Source organism: Barbus barbus (genome assembly GCF_936440315.1).
Source record: "Barbus barbus genome assembly, chromosome: 31".
NCBI lineage: Eukaryota > Metazoa > Chordata > Actinopteri > Cypriniformes > Cyprinidae > Barbus > Barbus barbus.
Window position 1 is genome coordinate 18612999 of NC_136759.1, and position 20612 is coordinate 18633610.

At 36.1% G+C, this 20612-nt stretch overlaps 2 protein-coding genes across 2 annotated transcripts; both read right to left on the reverse strand.

The window, feature by feature from the left end:
* Window positions 1-202: 202 nt before the first annotated feature.
* On the reverse strand, window positions 203-3348 carry LOC306851649 (uncharacterized protein). The gene is made up of 5 exons (XM_079388055.1): window positions 3188-3348; window positions 1872-1996; window positions 1429-1481; window positions 1161-1280; window positions 203-1026 (listed from the first exon to the last, which is right to left on the reverse strand). Exons 1-5 carry the CDS (start codon window positions 3239-3241, stop codon window positions 866-868), a joined length of 513 nt encoding a protein of 170 aa, XP_079244181.1. The 5' UTR covers window positions 3242-3348; the 3' UTR covers window positions 203-865.
* A 3806-nt stretch (window positions 3349-7154) lies between these two features.
* Window positions 7155-9309, reverse strand: LOC306850974 (uncharacterized protein). The gene is made up of 6 exons (XM_079386958.1): window positions 9219-9309; window positions 8732-8755; window positions 8546-8646; window positions 8426-8457; window positions 7606-7716; window positions 7155-7499 (listed from the first exon to the last, which is right to left on the reverse strand). Exons 1-6 carry the CDS (start codon window positions 9237-9239, stop codon window positions 7291-7293), a joined length of 498 nt encoding a protein of 165 aa, XP_079243084.1. The 5' UTR covers window positions 9240-9309; the 3' UTR covers window positions 7155-7290.
* Window positions 9310-20612: the final 11303 nt, after the last annotated feature.

Consider the following 20612-nt stretch of genomic DNA (forward strand, 5'->3'; position numbering starts at 1 on the left):
TCTTATGTCTACATGTCTTGAATGTTGCTGTGCTACATTGTGTTTGGATTTACCCTTGTTGGATGAAAGCCTGAATTTACCCTTGTTGGATGAAAGCCCCATATATAACCTTTCATCTTCATTGTGCGCTCTTTAACAAAGCATAGCTGTGACATTACGGACTTATTTTGAGTAACAAGTCTGAGTAACAAGCTTCAAACTTGTGAAGAACTGTTATCATTCTTATTTAATTTTTTTAAGTTTTCAACAGTTTTTAAAGAATGTGTCTTTGAATATTTATCTGTGACATTTGAATTGCTGCTTGTGCAAAACCTGGGTCGGGATGATTTTACCAAGTAGGACACATTTCTGGAGATTATTTGAACATTTAGGGAGGACATTTTTAAATTTCTCTATACAATATGTTGTGTATTGTTGATTCATAACTCACTTAAGGCTTAGTGTGATATACATCATCCGCTGGATGCTCTCTCGTGAACTCGTGTATGGCAGTTAGCAGAAGCTAGAGAATACAGTTCATAAAGTTTTAATTGTGTTTCTAACGTTAGTGGAATTTTGCAGGCAAAAAAGCTACATTGTCCATTTTCATTAGTGTAGCAATGTTTGAATCACAACTCAGAAGTCACTTTCAAACCAAGTAATGAATTTGCTTGACCAACTTGAACCCAAAAATCTGCATGGGTAAAACTTTTGTGTGGATTCCTATTGAAATGACTGGACTTTGCCTGCAAAAAAATTGCCAAATGGTAAATGTGACCGCATCTTAAAAATATGTAAACCAAAAATAACAAAACAGAGAAATTCCTATGAATATTGTTTTATAAAGGTTTGATCTTCGAAACATGCTGGTCAGATCTTTAGCCCTTTAATGACCAGAATGGTGGGATCTTTTCCTCCTCCTGCTTCTAGGTTTTTTCTTCTTCTGCTTCAGACGTAAATTCCTCTCCTCTTCCTCGGGTTGTTCATCTTGATCCCAAAGCTGAGACCTGTTACCTCCCCATCCATAAATAGGTACTAATGCATAACCTGCAGCAACCAGGAGAACCAATCAGTGCATTTGTCTCATCATTAGATAATGTGCCATACTGCAGTGGGTTTGCATTTGGTGGTCCTAAATCTTATATCACTTTGCAGAAATACTAATACGTCTTATGTCTCACCTTCAGTGATAGGTGGGTCTGAGCGACGACCTCCTAGTTGCATGCGAGTGTCCATTCGGGCCGATATAGCAGACACAGTCACTGCAACATTCACTGTCAGCATTGGACGAGATGCCCGAGCTGATTTAGAACAGATAATGTGGTTTCAAAGTGTTCATTACAATAAATAGTGAATAGACATACACTTGAAAAGACACTTCTAAGAGCTCATTAGATGGTGTTTCTCAAGTCATTAGAAAATGAACAGATAAATAAATGAAAATTGTACCATTACTCTGATGGTCTGCGTCAATGGCTCCAGCACTAAAGCCATTTCCACGCCTGTTGCAAATAAAAAAATACAAATAAAAAATAAGTTCCATTTAAAAAAAAAAAAAGTCCATATGGAAATCAAATTTTCAGAAAGCTAATAATTTCTTTCTAGCCTTTTGCGTAGCAGTCTTTAAAGGAATAGTTCATCCAAAAATTCAAATTTGCTAAAAATTTTCTCACTCTAAGGCCATCCAAGATATAGATGAGTTTGGAGAGAGATCCTCTGAAAAACAAACTCATCTACAAATTTGATGACCTGAGGATGAGTACGTTCTCAGCAAATTTTCATTTTAATGTGAAACATTCCTTTAAAGAACTATTTGCAATGCATGATGGTACTATGGTTAGTAGAGTAGCTTGCATCAGGTTCATTTATTTTATTTTATTTTATAGACCTACCTAGTTAGGTATTGATTGTAGCCAGTCATATCTGGGATACATCCTGTGGTCATGCCACAGGTTTCATCTCCATACACCACCACGCCATTAAATCCATACGGATTATCTTGACATTGAATGGAAACCTTTAATAAAACACAAAATTTACAGTTTATGGAATTTGGGTTTGTTTTTCAGTATTAATGTAATAACTGTCCAACACATTGAAAGGATTTTACTTTGACCTGCAATAGCTAATGAAAGCACAGATATATGTCATTAAATAAATGTGTTCTCTTGGGCTTTGGAAGTCACAGTCACATTAAAGAAATATCTGCAAAATTTTGCAGGCAAAAAAAGTAAATTTGTGTAATGTTAATAGTATAGCGATGTATGATGCATAGATTACACAAAAGGGACTTAAAAAAACAAAACTGATGGTCAGCACAGAAAATTCACATGACCAACTTGAATGCATTGTGAAATCCGATATTCCGTGGATGACTATTGGAATGACTGGATTTTACCTGCAAACATTCGCTAAATGTAACGCAACTTAAGAATATAATGGCAACAAATAATAATGTTTAAATAGCACAAAGGCACATTTAAAAAGACTGCACAATCTTGCAGACTCTATGTAGTACATTAACAAGGATTTGGTACAATTAAAATGCATTATAATGCCAACCACACCCCAAACCGTCACCAGTCGCCCCCGCCTTATGCCCCCCTTTTTTTTGTCTGTTCCGCAATATATGTAGCTAATGTTATGCTTTGAAGTATATACATTGGGATACTTTACTACAGAATTAAAAAAAAGAGAAAGAAATGAACCGAATGGAATAAACTTTTTTAACATTTGACAATTATTAATAATTTTGCGCTAGCATTTTATACAGGTGGTCAGTAGAGTGGATCTCCAGTCATAACTGTGGTTTTGTAAATCCAGAATGAAGAAGAGGTGACTAATACAATTCTCTCGACTGACTCAAACCACTGTGTGATATTTAATGCTATATGACTTTCATCTTGACTACAACTGCGACATACAAAATGGCTCCATGAATCAGGCCTCTGAAGCAGCGGTAGAGAAGACAAGCATTGAACGCAATTGTTACCACTTTAAGACTAAAAATGATCAACTAAGCGGCACGGTGAACAGAAAATGTTGACAAACAGGGTCATGTGTACGCCATGTGCGACACTGTAAGCAGCGGTGAAAAACAGTTCATTTCCATACATGCATTTAAGAAAGGATTTGCAACAGGCCTACTCTTCCTCCTATTTTGAAAAAAAAAAACTTTTAAGACTTCATGGTTGTATTAAAATGTTACCTTTATGTCTGGGTCATTTGCAAGGGACATGTTGAATTTTCTATCTGGAACCATTTTCTTTACGCACAAAATTACGTCATACGCACTGAGGCGTGTTAAACGTTTTGCTTCCCATCTCTAGATGACTTTAAATTCATTGTTTTATAACACGAAAGAAATCCGTGACATCTTCTCATATTCTAATAAAACAAAATTAATTGAAACAAAATAAAAAAAAAAAGTATTTGCCATTGAGTTTTCTCCTACCTTCTGTCTCGATCTGGACAGTCTTCCATTCCTTTTTAAAAGTTTAGTTTATCTGTACATAACAGAATTTATTTTTCTCTTGGGAACTTATAAAAAGCACACTCGATTTTATAAAGTTCACTTAAATAATGTCCATTCAGGATAGATGTTTGTTCAGCGCTGGTCTTCTTGGTTCCTCCCTTATGGTGTGGAATTTGTTGATACATCCTTTCTGACATACATGGAAAAATATTTCCTCAGTCAGTTTATCAGTCAGCTGTAATCTTTAACTCTTTATATCCAACCAGAGTAAAAGAAACTGTGCTGCTTGAAATATTCCCAGTGCTCTTTCAGCCTGTTGTCTGTCATTTGTGCAAACAGCAGATGGTTTCCACTGAAGCTGATGCAAATAAAAGGGCTGTAACATTTCCTGTTTTTGTTCTTCTGAGAAAACCAGTTCTGCATTTATGGTTTTAGTTATGACTAATGATATTAAGGCATTTCAGCTGACCTGTTATAATCTGTAGCACACTCCGTGCAGAGTCGCTCATTTATTGCAGATATTTCTTCTCTATTACAGATATTCTTATATAATTTCTGAAAATACAGATCTATAATCATTAAATAATGTTTTAAAAACAAAATTCAAAAAGAAGTATTTGCCATTGAGTTTTCTCCTACCTTCTGTCATGATCTGGACAGTCTTCCATTCCTGTTTACAAGTTTAGTTTATACCTGTACATATATATATTTGTTTTTTTTTGTAAACTTACAAGTTCACTCGATTTTATAAAGTTCACTTATATTATGTCCATTCAGGATAGATGTTTGTTCAGTGTTAGTCTCCCTGGTTCCTTTTATGGTGTGGAATTGGTTGATACATCCTTTCTGACATGCATGAAAAAATATTTCCTCAGTCAGTTTATCAGATACATGTCAGATGTAATCTTTAACTCTTTATATCCAACCAGTGTAAAAGAAACTGTGCTGCTTGAAATATTCCCAGTGCTCTTTCAGTCTTTCAATCATTTCTGCAAACAGCAGATGTTTTCCACTGAAGCTGATGCAAATAAAAGGGCTGGGACTCTTACATTTCTTGTTTTTGTTCTTCTGTCAAAACCAGTTTTGCATTTACGGTTTAGTTATGACTAATGAAATGAAGTCGTTACAGCTGACTAGTCATGATCTGTAACACACTCCGTGCAGATCTTTGCACATTTACTACAGACATTTCTTCTCTATTACAGATATCCTTATATAATCTCTGAAAATACAGATCTATATTGTTCAAATAATGTTTTAAAAACTTTAATTAGTGTAGCTTGGAGTGAGTTTTGCTCAGTTAGTTATTTTAGTTAGTTTCACAAATACCACCCAACTTCACAACAATCTGACCCAGTCAACCATGTGTTAAAATCAGGTCTCACAATCTTAAGACATCTTGTGCACATTTCCTCATATCAGTCAAACTAGCACTTCTGTTTTGGTGGGAGAAAAAAACTTTTCTGAAAACTATTCGAAATCCATGCGCATTTTGAATATACAAAATTCAAATTTTTGTGGCCCACCCAAAAAATACTTCATATCTTTGGCTATGTACTCATAGCAGAGGTCTACATTATTATGAACCACAGCTGAACTCACAAATCCACCACACACCAAAAATTGTATGACTGTTGATGCTGAGGAAAAAACATTTAGAAGACAATGCATTTGATTTTAAGCAAAACATAGTACGACTGATAATGTGTTTGCTGAAACTTGTAATGCTTGATCAATGCAGTAGACTTATTTGTCTTCACTCCTGGCCACTAGAGGTCATTGTGAGAGTTTTAAAAAAAGCAACTACAGAGCTGAGCGGCCGCCATATTCATGGCCGCCATATTGAAGGGTCGTTCCAAACCGAAGTGCTCACAACTCGCCACTTCAAAAGGCCCTTTGGAATGAAGGATTTCAAAGGGTACAACTGATGGACACTTCGGGCTCCCATGATCCTTTGCGCAGATTCTTTGCATGATGACGGCGCCTCCGTGTGGGCACGGGATGATTACGCAGAAGGGCACTTCAAGAAACAGTTGTTTGGTCCCCTACACCCTTCAACCCTTCGAAGCTCTCACTCCGGAGGGTAAACCCTTTGAAGGGATTAGGGCATAGGGATGAGCCCTTCCGAATGGAACACAGGGCCAGTGTTGCCAGTGTTGCAGCTTTTCAGACTACCCTAGCAACATTTTTTCCCCCAAAAGCACCTAGCAACAAACTGAGCTATTGTTAAAATTTATTTGGCAACTTTTAGCAACTTTTGATAAGAGACTCAAACGATAAAAAGAGACACATTTTCCAGCTAAATTACACAAAAAGAGGAAACCAAAGATGTTTACACACAACACATTAAGTTAGCTGCTCTTTGTAATTGCTCAATTTAATAATAATAATCACTGAATCATTGTATCATTGTTCATTTATGATACACCTTGTTAGCTTGTACCTTTTTGATCAGTTAGTACACTGTAAGAAAAAATAGGCCCTATCTAGAAAAATGGAAAAGATACTAGTAATTTTCCTGGACATACCTGCTATCCATTATCCGTTGTAACCCAAAAACACAAAATACAACGCGCAATTTAACATGCAGGTAAAAAAAATAGAAGAAAAAAAAAACCCTGTGAAAAACAAATTCCTTCATATTAACATAGTAGATTGTGCCCTGTTTTTACAGGCTCTTCTTGGAGTGTAGCACACTATCTAACCAATAATACACTGCGTAAAATTATAATTGTTCAGAATGTATAGTTTACCTTAAATTTACTTTAAATACCTTAAAAAAAAACTCAAATTGTTCAAAAACATGTAAGTGTTTAAGAATTCAATGTTGTTTAAAAATACAGTTATTTATATCGTAATATTATATGATGTATTTGCATTATTTTATGAACAAATCTAAATATAAGCATATATAAAATATATATTTTTGCTGGGATTTGATGCAGTGACACAATTTTGTGTCATGATTACGTAATGACGTCAATAGCAACAAATCAACCCTCCTTTAACAACTTCCCCTGAAAATTAGTTGGCGACACTGAGACACAATGAAACAAAGCTTTCATCCCCAACTGGTGTTCTTCATTCACTATGCATGAATTATCATTACTCATCACCTCCACTCAATTTCACGTGTGTATTTGCAGTCTCGTTGTTTTGCTGGCGTTTTGTATGGTATAGCTTCAGTTCTTTAAGTGATAGTCCAAAAATGTCAATCTGTCATCATTTACTCACTTTCATGTCCTGTGAAGAGAAGTTTGTGTGTAATGCATGAAAAGCATTGAGGTTTGTTTTAGCGTGTGATGTGCACGAGCTTCCATGTTACCACTCTATCTATGTATGCATATATGAATAAAAGCCTAAATTAAATCTGTTCGTCATATAAAGCGATTATATATCTTCACTAGACTTAAACTGCCTGATTCATATAATTTCATGACACCTTTATAACCTTTTTGGATATTTTTATGTTTTGGTTTCCTGGACTTTCATTGGAGGGACAGAAGCCTCTCAGGTTTAATTTCAAATATCTCAATTTATGTTTCTAAGATTAACCAACGTCTAATGGGTTTGGAATGACATCAGGGTGAGTAAATGATGACTGATGAAGAATTTTCATTTTTGGGTGAACTAAGACAATAGTCTTTTGCATTTACAATAATGAATGATAACTTGTATTGTCATTTTGTATTATTTATTTAAACAGTACAGCGCAGAAAGTTAGAGTTATAGAATTTTATAAAGCAGTACAGAACGTTAGAGTTATAGAAGTTTATAAAGCTTTCAGTATATGCTACATAAACTGAAAATAAGTGTAATTTATCTTACTAATCAAATCACATTTCACCACAATCAGATGCTGACTGGATGCCTTTTCTCCTTGGTGAAGTTGTGTTCTCTCTCTCCTTCCTTTTTTTCTCCTTCCTTTTTTTCTTCTTTCCCTTTGAATGCACACACTTCTCTTTTTCGTAACGTTCATCTCTGTTCATCAACTCATTGCCGTTGCCTCCCATGCCATCAGGGGCTATGAATGCTGGAGACACCCCTACAGAAGGTATACTTTTTGTTATCGAGTCTTGATACAAACAATATCAAGATTGAAGTATTTTATGTTGCATTTTGATAATTTGGACTTTTTGGACATTTCGAACCATCTGTGAATGTTAGGCTGTCAGCAGCCAAAGCATCTGCGGATGTAGAAAAGCCTGCAGTTGCACTTGTTTGTCCATTCACTGCAAATGATTCCTGCACTTCACCAGCAGCTGAGAAAACATGGAATGGATGGAAACAATGTTTACCACAAAAACACATATACACAATATACAGTAAAAGATGCGGAAGCATTGAGGAGCGAATATGATGGCAGCACTTTACAATTAATGTTAACAATAGTTAATGCATTAGCATGCACTTAATAGTTTTATAGCATTTATTAAGTATATACTAATTTCTAGAAATACTAATAGCTTACAGCAGCACTTCAATAGGTATAAACTTGATATTTCAGACCCCAAAAGGAGAAATTCTGAAAAACGTACCGGCCGCATCCATTATATGGAAGATATAATGCCAGTGTATAGGGACCAGTGTCAAACTATCGGTCATACAAAAGTATCACAGAATGATACAATGAGAGAATATATAAAAGCATACAGTATTTGGTGAGAAAACCATTAAAGGTCATTTATTATTTAGTCCATCTGTTGAGCTCGGCCATTACTCTGTGCTAGTTCTTGAGATTGTGTGTGAGCAAGTGCTGACATCATAGATATGTATAGGTAGATGCCACATTCGAGCGCTCCAGACACACTGACGCATCCACCATCTTGGAATTATATATATATAAAATATATATAAAAGTCATATATATAAAAGAGTTTCAAGATGCAACAACGCTGTGCAGCATCTGGTTGTAAAAACTGCCTAAATTTAAATTCCTGAACTGTACTGTATAGTATTAGATGTACATACCAGTATCTTGATTCTGCCCAGGAACTCTTCCCCTACAAATAATTTTCAAAAAAATCAAAAGGCTAAAAACTGAATGTCTGTATAATACAATGTGTATTAGATACATTTCAAAAGGTTTACCCAGTCACAAATGGAGTGCACCTCCGTAAGGGAAAGGATTTGTCATCATAAACCACTTCAGCATCCAACCCGAATTGGTTATCCTGACACTGAACTGATATCTGCAAAGAGTTTCAACACATTATAGTTCGCAGGTGTTTAAGCAGATTTTATATTCTATATTTTAATAAACCAAAACAAACGTACAGTGTTTTCATGTTGGACTGAGATCTGAAAAGAAAAAATAAAGATCAAAAAAGCAAACCGCTGGAGAACTTATACACCCAAATATTATTAGACTCAATAAAAACATTTCCTTAGCATGACCTTAGCAATCCAAAATTCATGCTAAACAATCCAGAAGCCCCTACTGTTTCCGAGTAACTGCCTTCGGTTCTCCATCTCATCTAAAACATATTTGATTAGGCAAATGTCCTTGAACAGAAACCTTCAATGAAACTAACCAAATAGTAACATCAGGTTTTAAAATCAAAACACAAACTTTCGGCCTGCCCACAAGACAGCCTCACAAGCTAATGCTAACATGCTTTCACACACTGTCAAAATCCACAAATACACCATTTGGCAATAAAGGAAGGTAATTGTTGTAATATTGTAGGTTTCAGTTTTAACTTTTCATAGTAAATATCTTCTCATTCTGCATTTTGTGCATATAAAATTGCATTTTAAATACCCTTTGTCTTCCACGTGTCATGGCTCAAGTGATCCCACTTCCTGAACTGTTGTTCTCTTGTGGCATCGGGGTTTGCCTTTTGCTTATTGTTGCTTGCACTCTATGCACACTCATTTTGAGACATAACAGTCATATTTTCACTCCTTCATTGAAGATTGTGGTTTGGTCACACTTTATATTATGTGGCCTCAACTACTATGTACTTACATCAAAAATAAGTACAATGTTTTTATTGTGGTCATATTGTACACATTTACATGTACACATGTACACAAAAAAACACATTTGCTGCTATTGAGGTGGGATACAGGTAAGGTTAGGGACAGGTTTGGTGGTATGGGTAGGTTTAAGGGTGGGTTAAGGTGTAAGGGAAATTAATTACAGATGTAACTACATATAGGTATTTTTAAAAATATAAGTACAATGTAAAAACATGTACGTATGCACACAACAAGTGCATTGTATCAAATAATTAATTTAAATGTAAGTACACATTAGTTAAGGACACCCAATATAAAGTGGGACCTGTGGTTTTATTTCCTTTTTTGATACCTTTCTATGGGAAGCACAAAGACAATATTTGTGTGACAGTCAAAGTGTGACACTTGACAGTAGCATCATTTAGTTTAACTTAAAAACAAACTTGGTTGCACTTTATATTTTACAGTACATGTACTTACAGTGTACTTACCTAAGAAAGTATTCGTAATATAATGTAACTATATGGGGTAGGGTTTGGTTTAAGGGTAGGTTCAGGGTTCGTTAATTATTACCTAGTTATTGTAATTACTATAATGAGTACAAAGTATGTACATGAGGAACAAGATTGTAACACTGATCCACTTTATTGTAAATGTAGCATAAAAACATTGTGAAATGGTAGTGTGTTCCTCTTTTTCCATGTACACTGCATGATTTACTTCAAACTACTCAATTATGTTCCACAATTTTTATATTGCACTCCTTCATAGATTCTGCAGAAATCACAGGAGATCCCTTATGAACAATAAGAACACTTTAGCATACTTTAAAAAGAGAAAATTTTAGAGAAAGAATGTACTTTAAAATAATATACTTAAATATGAACTGAATGTGTTGTTTCTGGGACACTTAATAGATGGTGTTTGCAATTAAATGAAAATGTATTGTAGATAAAATTTATATTAAATGCATATTATGCATTTATGTTAAATGTCCTTCTCTGAAACCTTCTTTGTGTGAAGACCAGCTCAGGTAAGACCTGTAAGTCTTCCTGTGGAAGTCCACCAACCAAGGACATTGACAAGGCACAGCATGCTGCACAAGTATTTCTTACTTGTTATTTGCTTCATTCTTACCTCAAAGGCAGATCTTTAAAGGTTTCAAAGAGAGGAGATGTGACTGAGTCACTGGGGTGCCTCAAGGTTCAGTGCTTGCACCTCTTCTTTTCTCCGTTTACACAACTTTACTGGGAGTGATCATAAAGGCATGGCTTCTCCTACCACTGCTATGCAAACGATATACAGCTCTATCTATCATTTCAACTTGATAATCCCACTGTCTCAGCTTGTATCTCTGCCTGTCTCTCAGACATCTATGTCTTGTGAAGAGAAGTTGGTGTGTTATGTTACGTGCTCTATGTTTGTATGTTTATATGTTTATAAAAAGCCTAAATTAAACCCATTCATCATATAAAGTGATTATATCTTTATACTCCCTATACTTTTTACAACTCCTTTATAGCCCTTTTGGATGTTTTTAATTTTGGGTTACCTGGACTTTCAATTGAGGAATAGAAACCTTTCAGGTTTAATTAAAAATTTATTAATTTATGTTTTGAAGATTAACCAAAGTCTTATGGGTCTGAAATTACATATGATGACAGAAGTTTGGGTAAAGATCCTTTTAACTAAGACGATAATGTTATGCATTTACAATAATGAGTGACAGCTTGTATTATCCTTCTGTAGATATTATTTATTTAGACAGAACAGAAATTTAGTTATAGGTTAAAATTTTTGTTTTAGAACTACTGAACCTTATAGAAATACAGTATGCTAAATCAACAGAAAATAAGTGCTATCTTTGTAATCAAGTCACATTTTACAAGAATCGGATGTTAACTGGATCCTTTTCCTCTTTAATGGTGAAGCTGTGTTCTCCCCTCCCTCAGCTTTTTTCTTCTTTCCCTTTGGATGCACATGCATTTCTTTTTCGTAATGTTCATCTCTATTCAGCATCAGCTCATGGACGTTGCTTCCCATGCTATCGGGTGCTATGAATCCTGGAACAATCCCTAGATCAAGCAGATAGCCTTTTTGAGTCTTGATCCAAAAAATAACAAGTATTTCATATTGCATTTTGATAATTGGGACTTTTTACACCATTTCTCACCATCTGTGAATGTTACGCTGTCAGTCTCAGCACCTAAAACATCTGCGTTTGTGGAGAAGCCTGCAGTTGCACTGATTTGTCCATTCACAGCAGATCAATCCCACACTTGACCAGCAGCTGTTGAAACATGAATCAGAAGGAAATTATGAAAATTTCAAAAAAGAAAATTCAGTCATTATTTACTAACACTGGTGTTATTTTAATCCCCTATTTGTAGGTCAAAACTTCATTTAGACTAAATAATTAATTACCATTATGGTTTTCCTCACCAAATCCTACAGCATGCTTCAAGAACATGTGATATATGTGGTGGGCATCTCATTGTATCTGTGATTTATTTTTATTTTTTGTGTACTTTACATACTCTTTTGAGCCTGGTTGTTATACTTTGCCATTACATCATCCATTTAATGGACATGAGCAGGACATTATTCAGAATTTCTCCTTTTAGGCCCCGAGAGAGAAAGAACAGCATTAGAACAACACCAGGGTTAATTAATGACCGAATTTTCATTTTTGGATGAACTATCCCTTTTTAAATATTAAATTTACTTGCTTGTTTCCTGATTCTGCCCAGAAACTCTTCCCCTACATATGATTTTGGGGGAAAATAACTAAATTATACTTGAATATATAATTAAAAAAAAATAAAATAAAAACTAAGCACCTGTTTAATACAGCACATGTATTGTTGCTGTCTGCCGTGTATTGTTGTGTTTGTTGTTAGGATGACAAAAAGTTTAAAAGTTATATATTTAGGCTGGTCTGCTTCATTGGTCTAACAGTGCTTGTCAGTGTCAAAATGATTGAGATGGCCAATCAAATCAAAGCCGACAGGGTTTACTGTTTACATAAGCAGAGCACAAATTCCATCACAAAGCATAATAAGATGTGGTACTGGCCTTGGTGCAGGTACATTTCAAAAGATTTACCCATGATATGACCCAATCACAAATGGAGTGCACCTCCATAAGGGAAAAGATTTTTCATCATAAACCACTTCCGCATTCAACCCAGATTGGTCATCTTGACACTGAACTGAAATCTGCAGATTTAAAACAAATGATATATAGTATGCAAGCATTTAGGGCCATAAAGTATTTTATTCTACATTCTAAAAGACCATAACAAACTTATGTACTTTATCAATGTCTTCACATTGGACTGGGAACTGAAAAGGAAAAAAGAAAACCAGTTGAGTACTGATACAGCAAAAACTTCCTAGAATCAATATTTATTCCAATAACTAAAACATTTCTTAAGAATGAGCTTAGCATTCCAAAATTCATGCTAAACTATCCAGAAACCCTCACTGATTCCATGTGCATCTGACTACACTTAGCTGATGGTCTTGCCTTCGGTCCGCCATTCCTTCTAAAATGTGTTCAACTAGGCAAATGACTTCACCAGAAACCTTCTATTAAACTAACCAGACAGTGATGCATCATTAGTTTCTTTTTTTCACCATACGATGATAACATCAAGTTTTTCAAACCAAACAAACTTTCGTCCTGACCACAAGGCGTAGACTTGCAGGCTAATGCTAACAGATGCTAAATCGCACCATTTTCCAATAAAGCAAGTTAACTGTTGTAATATTGTATGTTTCAGTTTAAACTTTACATAGAAAATATATTTTAATTCAGAATATTGTGCAAATAAAATTGCATATAAAATACCGTTAGTTTTCCACGTGCCATGGCTCAGTTGTTGAGTCTTGAACTGTTGAATTCACATCCGCCTCTGCGTATATGCTGCTTGCATTCTATGCACGCTCAGACTGACTCATATTTTCACTGATTAAAGATTGTGGTTTTATTTCCTTTGTTTTACCTTGCGGTGGTAAACACAAGGATAATATTTGAGTGACCGTTTGACACTGGACACTAGCATAATTTAGCTTAATACTATTTTATAATATTTACTGTATAACATTTAATAGTATTTTAACAGTACTAATATTTCACTGGTGATTATAATTTGAGCCATAACAAGAAATGGTTTGTTCCTATTTCATGCAAACTTCATGATTAACAAGTCTTCATAGATTCCCCAAAAATCATAGGAGATCCCTTGTGAAAAAGTACACTTTAGCATACTTTCAAGAACAGTACAAACATTCCAAATCCAATTAAATACACCTGAAACAAAAGAATTAAGGTTTTCAGGATTACTAATCTTCCAGGTAAGTATATGTTGGGACAAGTTGGAGCTAAACTCTGCAGTGTGTTGGCCCTCCAGGACCAGCACTAGGCACCCCTGTCCTAGCTCTTCTGGCCTTGTTCGACCTAACAAGACAGCACACCCCTGTGACACAGAAAGAAGGCAAGTTAGCCAGACCTCATCCTAATACGTAACCAGAAAACAATTTTGTTACTTGACCACATCTCTCCTACCTCTCCAGTTCTCCAGTAACTCTGCCTTTAGGCTCACCACGGTCTCCTCCTGCTTTTGGTATAACTGAGATAACCTCCACTCTCTCCCTATGCTTTTCCTCTGTGGTCTCTGCATCCCTCGCCCCTACTAACCAGTCCTCTGTCTTTTCTATCCCATACACCTCCTGCCACCTCTTCTCTGACTGCTGTTGATTACTTTGCCAGCCATTTCACCAATAAGGTGGCGGCCATCAGCAGATAGTTCTCTGCACCACTTACCCACAGCGAACCTTCATCCATACACAAGTCTCTAAAGTCCTGTATGCCAGCCATCTTGCAACTTGTCTCTTAGACGCAATCCCCCCACCTTTTACAAGAGATCTCACCAATATTCCTACCCCTTTTGACTCACATCATAAAAACTCGTTACTACTGGCAGATGTCCTACCACATTTAAATCAAAATACTCAAAATGCCATCTTTTTTGTCTCTTGAAACTCTTGAAAGAGTTGTGTGTTCAATCAGCTCTCTGCTTTCTCTCACAAAACAATATACTTGACAACAAGTGTTGCTTCAAAAGTGATCATTCCTCTGAGATCCTGACCTGCTGATCATTTCTGAAACGCTTTGGCTGGCAAGAAGACACTGTTTTATTCATATATTGCCTTTCTCAGCTCAAGGTTGCTTTACATTTCAGGTACATTTCACAAGTAAAAAACACAGAATTAACAACTTAAACACATGCAAAAAAAACCCCCACATACATTGAAAGTACAAATTCCAGATTATTTAAGATACATTTCAAGCATGTTTTTAGATATGAGCTCTTCAAAATGACCTTCCCCCTATAGTAACCAAGATCTAGGAATGGATAAAAGGCAAATTTCAAATGATCAAAGAGACCGAGTGGGGAGGTAAGGCAGAAGTACTTCCGTCAAATAGGGAGGGGCAGGACTATTTAATGCCTTAAAATCCAATCTGTCCTTATTTTACTAGACTTTCTGCTGCCTTTGACAGTTTTTGACGACCAGATCCTCATGTACAACCTTTCTGGCTTGGTCATCACAGGTACAGTATTTTATTTGCTTCATTCTTACCTCAAAGGCAGATCTTTAAAGGTTTCAAAGAGAGGAGATGTGACTGAGTCACTGGGGTGCCTCAAGGTTCAGTGCTTGCACCTCTTCTTTTCTCCATTTACACAAATTTACTGGGAATGATCATAAAGGCATGGCTTCTCCTACCACTGCTATGCAAACGATATACAGCTCTATCTATCATTTCAACCTGATAATCCCACTGTCTCAGCTTGTATCTCTGCCTGTCTCTCAGACATCTATGTCTTGTGAAGAGAAGTTGGTGTGTTATGTTACGTGCTCTATGTTTGTATGTTTATATGTTTATAAAAAGCCTAAATTAAACCCATTCATCATATAAAGTGATTATATCTTTATACTCCCTATACTTTTTACAACTCCTTTATAGCCCTTTTGGATGTTTTTAATTTTGGGTTACCTGGACTTTCAATTGAGGAATAGAAACCTTTCAGGTTTAATTAAAAATGTATTCATTTATGTTTTGAAGATTAACCAAAGTCTTATGGGTCTGAAATTACATATGATGACAGAAGTTTGGGTAAAGATCCTTTTAACTAAGACGATAATGTTATGCATTTACAATAATGAGTGACAGCTTGTATTATCCTTCTGTAGATATTATTTATTTAGACAGAACAGAAATTTAGTTATAGGTTAAAATTTTGTTTTAGAACTACTGAACCTTATAGAAATACAGTATGCTAAATCAACAGAAAATAAGTGCTATCTTTGTAATCAAGTCACATTTCATAAGAATCGGATGTTAACTGGATCCTTTTCCTCTTTAATGGTGAAGCTGTGTTCTCCCCTCCCTCAGCTTTTTTCTTCTTTCCCTTTGGATGCACATGCATTTCTTTTTCGTAATGTTCATCTCTATTCAGCATCAGCTCATGGACGTTGCTTCCCATGCTATCGGGTGCTATGAATCCTGGAACAATCCCTAGATCAAGCAGATAGCCTTTTTGAGTCTTGATCCAAAAAATAACAAGTATTTCATATTGCATTTTGATAATTGGGACTTTTTACACCATTTCTCACCATCTGTGAATGTTACGCTGTCAGTCTCAGCACCTAAAACATCTGCATTTGTGGAGAAGCCTGCAGTTGCACTGATTTGTCCATTCACAGCAGATCAATCCCACACTTGACCAGCAGCTGTTGAAACATGAATCAGAAGGAAATTATGAAAATTTCAAAAAAGAAAATTCAGTCATTATTTACTAACACTGGTGTTATTTTAATCCCCTATTTGTAGGTCAAAACTTCATTTAGACTAAATAATTAATTACCTTTATGGTTTTCCTCACCAAATCCTACAGCATGCTTCAAGAACATGTGATATATGTGGTGGGCATCTCATTGTATCTGTGATTTATTTTTATTTTTTGTGTACTTTACATACTCTTTTGAGCCTGGTTGTTATACTTTGCCATTACATCATCCATTTAATGGACATGAGCAGGACATTATTCAGAATTTCTCCTTTTAGGCCCCGAGAGAGAAAGAACAGCATTAGAACAACACCAGGGTTAATTAATGACCGAATTTTAATTTTTGGATGAACTATCCCTTTTTAAATATTAAATTTACTTGCTTGTTTCCTGATTCTGCCCAGAAACTCTTCCCCTACATATGATTTTGGGGGAAAATAACTAAATTATACTTGAATATATAATAAAAAAATAAATAAAAAAAACTAAGCACCTGTTTAATACAGCACATGTATTGTTGCTGTCTGCCGTGTATTGTTGTGTTTGTTGTTAGGATGACAAAAAGTTTAAAAGTTATATATTTAGGCTGGTCTGCTTCATTGGTCTAACAGTGCTTGTCAGTGTCAAAATGATTGAGATGGCCAATCAAATCAAAGCCGACAGGGTTTACTGTTTACATAAGCAGAGCACAAATTCCATCACAAAGCATAATAAGATGTGGTACTGGCCTTGGTGCAGGTACATTTCAAAAGATTTACCCATGATATGACCCAATCACAAATGGAGTGCACCTCCATAAGGGAAAAGATTTTTCATCATAAACCACTTCCGCATTCAACCCAGATTGGTCATCTTGACACTGAACTGAAATCTGCAGATTTAAAACAAATGATATATAGTATGCAAGCATTTAGGGCCATAAAGTATTTTATTCTACATTCTAAAAGACCATAACAAACTTATGTACTTTATCAATGTCTTCACATTGGACTGGGAACTGAAAAGGAAAAAAGAAAACCAGTTGAGTACTGATACAGCAAAAACTTCCTAGAATCAATATTTATTCCAATAACTAAAACATTTCTTAAGAATGAGCTTAGCATTCCAAAATTCATGCTAAACTATCCAGAAACCCTCACTGATTCCATGTGCATCGGACTACACTTAGCTGATGGTCTTGCCTTCGGTCCGCCATTCCTTCTAAAATGTGTTCAACTAGGCAAATGACTTCACCAGAAACCTTCTATTAAACTAACCAGACAGTGATGCATCATTAGTTTCTTTTTTTTCACCATACGATGATAACATCAAGTTTGTCAAACCAAACAAACTTTCGTCCTGACCACAAGGCGTAGACTTGCAGGCTAATGCTAACAGATGCTAAATCGCACCATTTTTCAATAAAGCAAGTTAACTGTTGTAATATTTTATGTTTCAGTTTAAACTTTACATAGAAAATATATATTTTAATTCTGAATTTTGTGCAAATAAAATTGCATATAAAATACCGTTGGTTTTCCACGTGCCATGGCTCAGTTGTTGAGTCTTGAACTGTTGAATTCACATCCGCCTCTGCGTATATGCTGCTTGCATTCTATGCACGCTCAGACTGACTCGTATTTTCACTGATTAAAGATTGTGGTTTTATTTCCTTTGTTTTACCTTGCGGTGGTAAACACAAGGGTAATATTTGAGTGACCGTTTGACACTGGACACTAGCATAATTTAGTGTAACAATACCATTTTATAATATTTACTGTATAACATTTAATAGCATTTTAACAATACTAATATTTCACTGGCGATTATAATTTGAGCCATAAAAACAAGAAATGGTTTGTTCCTATTTCATGATTAACAACTCTTCATAGATTCTGCAAAAATCATAGGAGATCCCTTGTGAAAAAGTACACTTTAGCATACTTTCAAGAACAGTACACAAAGTGTGAACTGAATTTTTTTTTGGCAATGAATTGCATATTTTATGCGATTTAATTAAAATAAATTGTGGTTTAAATGTATATTAAATGCAGTTGTGGCAATAAGTGGTCAGGTAAGGGAAGTTACCAGTAAAAACTAATTCTATAATTGACTGTCACCTGGAATACACCAAGTGAGAACAGCCCTATGCAAGGGCACACAGGTTCATTGCCAAAGGCAGGGTGAGCATAAAAATACAGACCGTAATAGCAACAAGAATCACTTTATTAACATACAATTAATAAAAACAAAAACAATACTTCACAAGGTCTCAAATCATATCAAACACAATACCAGTAACATACAAAAAAAAAAAAAAAAAAAAAAAAAAATCAAGAGGTAACGAGGGAGGTGGCCAACAGAGACCTTCAAATTTCTACCCCACACACAATACCCATGACACGCACTCTTGTGAAAAACCAAGGCAAAAAAAATGTTAAGCACAGCACTCCATGTGGACACACCAGTACAGGGTACCATAGCCAACCCCTCCCAATTTAAAGACCTAAATCCACACACAAAACAATACAAGTGAAGTCAAGAACAATTTACACACAAAAACACCAAAGCACCAAAGCACAAACAAACACAGCCACTGGCACGGAGGAGGGAAATAAAATGGCCAAGAAGAGCCAGATTACCGAAACTTAGCCTCCCAGCTAACTCACGCGCTGACAAGTATGTATATATATATATAGTAGTAAGCCTCACCATTGAACAGGCAAAAGGCATTTTTAAAACAGGGACTAACCTGAGAACTGGCCAACAGCCAGCATGACAGACAGGAGGATAACCCAACTGCTAGCACTCATTCAACACACCACATGTCACAAAGGAGCACTACCAAGGATGATGCATCCCAAGCAGCCAAACACTTCCCTCTTTTATATTCAGAACACTAATAGGCTCATGAAACGTACAGTCAATTGAACTTAAGTGTACTTTTTTTAGACCTACTTAAGTAGGACTTGAAAGTACATGCAATTTCATAATCACTTCTGTCATCTTTGATATGTGGCTCAGAGCTGCTGAGAAAACGGGCCCATCTGGCCTGAGCAAGTATCATTCTCTCTTGCCTTCTTTCTCCTAAAGTGTCTCTATTGCCATGGTCATTTACTATCAAAAGAGAATCAACAAGACCTCAAACACCCGAAAACTATTCACAACATTCTCCTTTCTGTTCTGTCCCCATCCACCTCCTCCCACCTCTTCTCTGACTGCTGATGACCAGCTATTTCACCAATAAGGTGGCAGCCATCAGCAACCACTTACTCACACTGCACCACTTACCCACAGATAACCTTCATCCATACACATTCCTCTCTTCTCGTCCATCTCACCCCTCACAAAGTATAGTAGTCACTAAAGTCTTCTGTGCCCACCGTCCTGCAACTTGTCTTAGACTCAATCCCCTCCCAGCTTTTACAAGAGATCTCACCAACAATGCAACCCGTTTTGACTCACAACATAAACACCCGTTACTACTGGCAAATTTCCTACCACATTTAAGTAGAGTAACCTCATTGCTCAAAAAGCCAACACTCACTCCTGGTTTTCTGTCAAAAACTCTTGAAAGAGTTTTTTTCAATCGGCTTTCTGCTTTCTCTCACAGAACAATATACTTGACAACAAGTCTTGCATCAAAAGTGATCACTTTTCGAAGATCCTGACCTGCTGAAACTCCTCGGCTGGCAAGAAGCAGTTGTTCATATAGCGCCTTTCTACAGCTCAAGGTTGCTATACATTTCGGGTACATTTCACGGGTAAAAAAACCCCTCAGAATTAAAACAGTAAACACACATGCAAAAAAATAAAAATAAAATAAAAACACGGTACAAATTCAGACAAACAGGGGGAGGCAGGACTATTTAAAGTCTTAAACTCCAATCTGTCCTTATTCTACTAGACATTTCTGCTGCCTTTGACACTGCTGACCACTAGATCCTCATGCTCAACCTTTCTGACTTGGGCATCACAGGTACAGTACTTTAGACTTCAGTCTTTCATCATAGGCATCTCTTTACAGTCCCTGGGATGCCTCAAGGTTCAGTGCTTGCACCGCTTCTTTTCTCCATTTACACAACTTTACTGGGAATGACCATAAAGACACATGTCTTCTCCTACCACTGCTATGCAAATGATACAGCTCTGTCTATCATTTCAACCTGATGATCCCACTGTCTCAGCTTGTATCTCTGCCTGCTTCTCAGACATCTCTGCTTGGATGAAGGAGCGCCATGTGCAGCTCAACCTTGCAAAGACAGCGCTCATTGTAATGCCTGCAAACCTGTCAGTTGGCCACAATATTACTGGGCACCTGGGGTTGACAATGCTAACACCAACCAGGACCGCAAAGAACAT